Source organism: Aegilops tauschii, chromosome 7, assembly GCF_002575655.3.
Source record: "Aegilops tauschii subsp. strangulata cultivar AL8/78 chromosome 7, Aet v6.0, whole genome shotgun sequence".
NCBI classification, from domain to species: Eukaryota; Viridiplantae; Streptophyta; class Magnoliopsida; order Poales; family Poaceae; genus Aegilops; species Aegilops tauschii.
In genome coordinates this window covers 116,082,528-116,090,229 of record NC_053041.3, presented here as the reverse complement: position 1 = coordinate 116,090,229, position 7,702 = coordinate 116,082,528, and the positions used below count along the sequence as shown (strand labels likewise).

General features: G+C 40.1%; 1 protein-coding gene across 1 annotated transcript; it reads left to right on the top strand.

Annotated features, from left to right (window-relative positions):
* Positions 1–2,408: 2,408 nt before the first annotated feature.
* Positions 2,409–6,166, top strand: LOC109772515 (uncharacterized). The gene is made up of 10 exons (XM_020331193.4): positions 2,409–3,323; positions 3,422–3,613; positions 3,990–4,127; positions 4,237–4,580; positions 4,704–4,875; positions 4,977–5,075; positions 5,170–5,301; positions 5,394–5,494; positions 5,593–5,770; positions 5,863–6,166. The coding sequence occupies exons 1-10, from the start codon at positions 3,186–3,188 to the stop codon at positions 5,917–5,919; spliced, it is 1,551 nt and encodes a 516-aa protein (XP_020186782.1). The 5' UTR covers positions 2,409–3,185; the 3' UTR covers positions 5,920–6,166.
* Positions 6,167–7,702: the final 1,536 nt, after the last annotated feature.

The window sequence follows — 7,702 nt, the reverse complement described above, 5'->3', positions numbered from 1 at the left end:
AGTACCACCCTAATTATTCTATTTTGATAAACAGGGTAAAAAATTATTAAAACATTACATATGCACATACATGCAAAAAAATGTTCATATCGTATCTGCAAAATATGGTGATCATATATTCAAATAAATTACCATATATTTAAATATGGTGTTCATCGCATATTAAAAAAATATCATATATTTTAAAATGTACATAATGCATTTAAAAGACATTCATTCTATGTTGAAAAATGTTTGTCGTATTTAAAAAATGTTCACCGTGCATAAAAACTGTTCATCTTGTGCCTAAAACATGTTCATCATGTATTAAAAAATACTTGTCATGTTTTAATAGAATGTTAAAATATCATGTGTACATATATCTCTTCTCTATATCTATATCTATACTCTATATCTATATCTATACTACTTAAAAAGAACGTAAGGTTCCCATTTCACCTTTCTTCCCATCACCCCTTCGTCCAACCTTCCATTTATATGATAATCAAGCATCTTAATTCACTTACCTTCTGAACCAATTCCACTTTAATTTACTAACCAAACTTCTATCAAAATATAGGTAATTCACCGTCAGAATTTGATGAACATTTATTTACACAATCACATTATTATTGACAGGTATATCACAAGCTAACGTACTAGAATATTTATATCCCATTGCAACGCACGGGCATTGTTCTAGTTTTGTTACAAAAATACAAAGAGAAAAATCCAAAAGAAACAGAAGAAAACCAGAAGAAAAACACCCAGAAGAAATCGTAATAAATCAAACATGACATTATCCTAAAAAAACAAACATACCATTAACCACACTTTGTGGGTCCGTAGAAAAAGGCAGTGGGCAGGCCTGAATTTATGTGGACATGGAAACCCGCTATCCTGTGTGTATTTTCCTTCCTTATTTTCACTTTTGCCAATTTTATTACAAAAATACAAAGAGAAAAATCTATATCTATATCTATACTACTTAAAAAGAACGTAAGGTTCCCATTTCACCTTTCTTCCCACCACCCCTTCGTCCAACCTTCCATTTATATGATAATCAAGCATCTTAATTCACTTACCTTCTGAACCAATTCCACTTTAATTTACTAACCAAACTTCTATCAAAATATGGGTAATTCACCGTCAGAATTTGATGAACATTTATTTACACAATCACATTATTATTGACAGGTATATCACAAGCTAACGTACTAAAATATTTATATCCCATTGCAACGCACGGGCATTGTTCTAGTTTTGTTACAAAAATACAAAGAGAAAAATCCAAAAGAAACAGAAGAAAACCAGAAGAAAAACACCCAGAAGAAATCGTAATAAATCAAACATGACATTATCCTAAAAAAACAAACATACCATTAACCACACTTTGTGGGTCCGTAGAAAAAGGCAGTGGGCAGGCCTGAATTTATGTGGACATGGAAACCCGCTATCCTGTGTGTATTTTCCTTCCTTATTTTCACTTTTGCCAATTTTATTACAAAAATACAAAGAGAAAAATCCAAAAGAAACAGAAGAAAACCAGAAGAAAAACACCCAGAAGAAATCGTAATAAATCAAACATGACATTATCCTAAAAAAACAAACATACCATTAACCACACTTTGTGGGTCCGTAGAAAAACGGCAGTGGGCAGGCCTAAATTTATGTGGACATGGAAACCCGCTATCCTGTGTGTATTTTCCTACCTTATTTACACTTTTGCCAAAAAATAAAGAACTGTTCGTGTGAATCGAAAGGTTACCTAGTGCGTTGAACAAGTAGATAATAAAAAAGATGTAGCTCAGTAAGTAAACATAAATCGTTGTTTATACTATGTTTACTCTAATGGCTAGCCCACGGAGGGTGCCTGCGTGAGGCCTTAGCTTCGAGTTCGCGACAGGTGGAACCCGCATAGTTAAGAGAGAGAGAGTGAGCTGATGAGGCCTGTTTGACCGATCAACTAAACAAAATAGAGCTATACGATGTGACAATGACTGTATAATCACCTTAACACGTATATAGTGTCGTATCAATTCTATTCTTAAGTACAGTAATTAAAATGAGCGTACACGACAAGTTTAGTGACAACCGATGAATTTTACTCTTTTAAAAACTAAGTTGAGCCATATATCTCTAGTCTGACGGCTCAAGTTGATTTTTTTCTATTCTTTCACAACAAGTTGTTTGTTTCTATTGTAGTTGTGTACATAAAACATTGTTCAATCTAGTGTCAATTTGTGAGTCTATAGATCTAGATGTATTTTTTATTTCTAGTGTTCTTTGTACCATCTTGATAGTTGATGAATAGATTGGAAGTTATTCTCGAAAAAAGAAAATTGTGAGCCAGCTGCAGCAACAATTAGCAGTGACAAACAATCTGAAATTCTCTCCGTCAGTTTTTCTCTCCCTCTCTCACTTTGACGAGTTGATCCTTCCAACAAATTCCCCTTGCCCCATGCGCCAGGCCTCCTCCGCATACAGACGGACGCCGTGCCCCCGCCCTCTCTCCCTCCATGGCGCCGCCGCTGCTCCTCCCCTTCCTCGCCCTTGACCGACGGTCACCGAGCTCCCCACAGCCCCCATGGCGCCGCCGCTTCCCTGCTGGATCTCCTAAACAGTCGCGGGCTGGGCGGCGGCGCCACTCATGGATCTGGAACGGGCTGGGCGGCGGTGAAGAGGAGCAGCGACGGCCGTCGACTGCCTCTAGTCGGTTCGCGGGCGCGCGGCGTCCTCCGGTAGTCGACCAGCGGGGGGAAGTTGGCGGTTGGTAGCGGACGTTGCCGGCGATTCGAGCTACGCGATATCTTATCAGCTGGACCAGGTACTCCTCCTATTAGAAAAGGGAGGAAGGTGGAACGAAGCAGAAATAGCATCAGCTCCATGTCGTCATTATGTGTGCGTACATGGAAACGATGAGAGAAATCTCCAACATGTGCGGCCTACCTTACTACATCATGTCGTCACTATGTGAAGATCCACAGCTTGTCCGCAGTAAGCATGTTCGCCGGTTCAGACTTGCTCCGCCTGCGTATCCATGTTGTCATGGTGGCAACAGGATGTGATGCCTGACAGGCAGCACGTCAGCCTTAATTAGCAAGCAGCATGGCAGCGAACAAAGATGTACCAGGATGCTTACAGATTAGTTAAGCTAGCTAGCCAGCATATCTGCGATCGGTATACGGAGCGTCCACCTTTTCCCCATGGAGTGTCTCCGCCTGACATCCGTCTCCAGCCCCGGCGACGCATGCAGCAGGATGCAGGCGGCGGCCGTCGCTCTCAGGACGGCGGCCAACTCTGACGAGCTCCTCGCCTGCCTACTCCATCATGGCAGGAGCCTGGTAAAACTTATTCAGATGCACTTTTGGCTTTTACTGTTAATTCCTTGCATCACTCTACTCACTGATAATTGGTATTATACATGCTCAACTTAATTAAGGTATTGGACAACACTGACATTCAGCAACCAGATGCTGCTGCTGAAGCTCCCTTCTTCCTCCCCAATGCCAATTTGAAAGAACCTGCTGAGAAAATGGTCAATGTCCACAGACCTCTTTCTGATGTTCACCATGAAATGGATGATATCTATCCAGTTTGTTCTGTGATGCCCAGCCAGAGTTTTACTGATAAGGTTAGTCTATATTGTATAATTTATTAGCCAGAAAGGTTCAGTTTTATGAACCTATCTGTCACTTTTATGTTAAGAAGCTTTGTTTGTGCATCTCCTGTATTAAATGTGTTTCTTTCTGGCTGCTTTATTTTCCGTCTGTTCAGTAAAAGTAGTCCTAATTAATTTACTGCTTTATAGTATATATGCAACTTCTGTAAGGTTGTCCACTTCTACTAGGTAATCTAGGTCTTGGTATTAAAAATTGTCTCCACTCTCTATTCTTCCAGTTCTGTGATGCCGATGAGTCCGAATGTTTACCTCCAGTTTATTTAGAAGCTAGGTTTGTCAGCTTCATTTTCCATTCCACTTGAGATCTAATTTTTTTCCTGGTGTGCAGAATCACAATGTCATAGTTACTCTGGATCGCTCTCAGCAATCACATGCTAATCCCTCCGGTAAAAAAAGTGTGATTAATACGAGCAGACGTTTCACTGTTCCTGTTTCTGCTGCTGACACAACTGTGGAAGCAAAACTTGTAAGTCATTTTATTTGCTTAAAAAAAATCTCTGAGCTGTGTTGCTTTCCCTCTGCTGATCATGATATGACACCATCATGTTAACCATATTAATATTTTTCTGTCGCAGTCTAATGATTCTTCAGATGAACAGATTACTGATGAAAGGAAGTCCAACGTGAGTTGCAGTCAATTGTGTAATAAAGACGATAATGCTTCTAATAGCATTATCAGTTCTGCAAATCCTCATGACAATCGCTCTTCCGATTATACCCCCGCATCCAAAGTTCAGTATGTAATCAAGGTTAGCACTAGTTCTTCTAGAAGAAAGAAACCACCCCATGATCCGAGGAGAGTTCTTCTCCCGTCCAATCCTCCTTCTGTTCCTGAAACAAATCGATTTCCAGTCTCTGCGCTTGAGAGGAGATATTATGCGGTGTTCTGCAGACTTGCACGGAGTGAAAGATATCTGTGGTATATATGCTCTTTCCTGTTTCATTTCTATAGCTCAATTATTTTTCTTCTGATTATGCATTATGCAAAAGAAATACTTAGCTGCATCGTATTGACATTTATATTCTATCTTTATGTGAGCAGCATGACTGCCATTATATATCGCAAAGTCCGCTGCTCCTACCTCTCTCTTGGTCAGTCATTGATGCCAGGGGGTCATGTCAACAACTTTCTGATTTCTGTTTTCTGCCGGAAATTGTTTGATGATTGCCATCCATCAGTTTCTAAAAAACATTACTTCTTCTCTTATATTGGGGTAATTATTTTCTTCATTTGAAGCTCCATCTGTTTTCACATATATACATGCCGAAATCTGTTTTGTTATGGTTTGGCTGCTGATTCTTATATATTTTGCAGGAAAACATTCTAAAATACCATAACAAAGATCAGTTTAAACTCATACAAAATACTTTTAAAGGTGCAAGTCTAGCAAAGAAAATTGATGCATGTGAACTGGTATGATATTTTCTTATTGCTCTTTGTCCTAGTTCTCGTCTCTTATATTTGTGTAATATATGAATTTTTCTTACAAATATTTTTTCTGTTGCAGCTATTCTTTCCTATATGCCATTGTAAGCACTGGTTTTTATTTGTTGTCGACCTACAAAACTGTCAATTTGTATTTATGGATTCCTTGTTCCTTAAGAAGTCTCGTTACCAAGTTGTCGTCAGTGAGATGCTTGTAAGTAATTCTATTTGCAAATCTTCCTCTGTTTTTTTAGTATGTTCACCTTCAACGTTTAGTCATGTGAATGCTGATGTGTTGTAATTTAGGTTGGTAATTTCAAACATTTGTGGAAGGAGATAGTTGATTCAGAGTATAGCTTCGATAATTTTAGAATTGTCTATCCTGCTATGCCAAGACAAGGAAACGGGTAATGCTATCTACAACCATGTGTTTCTTGATGTTCATTGCCGACATTTGTGAAATAAATTTTCTTGTATTGATGTTTGTGCTTTATTTGATTTTTAGGAATGATTGCGGTGTCTTTGTCATGAAATGTATGGAAATCTGGACTCCTAGAGTTGTTCTTCATGATTACTTCTCAAGAGTCAACATTCCAAATATAAGGATACAATACACGAATCAGCTGTTCTTCAGTTCAAAGAATACCGCTGATAAGTCTCTGGTAACACATCTCCTTCGAGAGGTAATCCTCTTGTTATTTTTTTTGGCCACTTCGAATTTTCCTGCTAAGTATGTCTGGACTGATGTTTGCTGGTGCTCTGTTCTGTTCTGTAGGGCAAATTTCATCGTGTCAGAACAGGTGTAACTTCGGAGTCGGACGTGTCTCAGTAAACAGGACAGAGGAGAAATAGACATTGTTTCAGAGTCGAAAAGCAGGACAGGGGAGAAATAGATACTCTACTAGGGCCAGCCCGCTGGTTGCCGCGGTAAATTGTGATTAGGTTTTCATTGAGGGTTTTAGCCAAATTAGTTCTGTGCCACCTACGTTGTTTTTGTTATGGTGCAGTCAGCATATAGATCAAAGATCAAAGACAACAAAGCAGTGCGTGCATTTAGATCGAAGATCGAAGACAACAAAGTAGTGCAACAAAGTACATTCCTAATCACTGTATGAAGTGACTGTCGAGAGGAACATGTATATGCATTACTGTTGAACTCCCGTGGCCTCACCGATGTAAAAAAAAACTGGATGCATGCATCTGATTGTGCTTTCCCAGCTCCTTCATACAGTATTCATATTCATTCGATCATTTGCGCATCACATTCTTTTGCTTACTCTGTGCGCCAATGTCTGGTGATGCAACTGAATGATCTGACGTTGCCCAAGTTATTTGACTGGGAACTAGGAAACGACAGTTCATGGAGAAGAGGCTGTAGGGATTTCAGTCTGTGTTACCGGCACATGCTGCAGCCGGCTGTTAATCAGTAGTCCGCTTGCCTTCTCTCACTAGTAGAAAACTGGGTTTTGGTCCAGGCCTGGCCAGCCCATTAGTCCCGGTTCAGTCATGAACCGGGACCCATGAGGGCATACGTCCCGGTTCGTGCGTCCAAGGGTCGGCCGGGCCTCGTGGGGCATTGGTCCCGGTTCGTATGGACCCTTTGATCCCAGTTCCAGACACAAACCAGGACCAAAGGGGGGCCTTCAGTCCCGGTTCTAGCCACGAACCGGGACCAATGATGTGGCTATATATACCCCCTCGCCCGCGAGCAGAGCACTCCACTGCTCTGTATTTTCTGGCCGGCGAGGTCACCTCCTATGCACATGAGGTGTTCGATGAAATGCCGGTACCACACAACTTAAGCTTTCTCCTCTCCAAGCTCCATTTTCCTCAAGATTTGTCTATGCTTAGCGGTACGTCACGTCCCGCCCCATCTTCACCGCCGTCGATCGCCCGCGCCGGTCTCGTCGCCGGCACCACCGTGGTGAGCCTCTTGTTCTTATCTTCTTTCGAAAAGAAAAAAATTCTTACTTGTATGATTTAGATCAATTGTTACCTTGGTTGCGATTATGATCGCATTTTCTTACTTTTATTATTGTTTGTTATTATGTAGTGCGATGGTTTTGGTATCCGCCTCCGTCGGCCCTCGTCCTGTCTATGATTCGGATGTGGTATATATTATCTTTTATAACTATTTGGTTCATTTATTGTTTATGATAATTATGCCGACCAACGTGACATAGATTTTTTTATCTAGGAGGTATGTAAACCGGAAATTCCAACCGACCCTATTGTCGAGAGGTTAAATTTAGTTGAAGAAGAAAACAATTACTTGAAGGAAAAATTAAAAAAATTGAGGAGGAGAAGATGATATTGGAGTTGCATGTTGCGGATGCCGTCGATGATCACAAGATTAAGATGGATGCAATGCGCTTGAAGATTAGAAAGATTAGAAGATATGCCATTCATACCGAGGCTTAGTATCATTATTGCCGTTGGATCAATTGTTACCTTGGTTGCAATTATGATCGCATTGGTTGTTTCATTGAAATGTTTTACATAGTTTCAATGTATGGTTTAATTAGATGCTCTGGAGAGCTATATGTTTTTCAATGAGAACTATGTAATGGTTTTAATGTGATGATGAACTTCTATTAATTTGGTCACTTATCTAT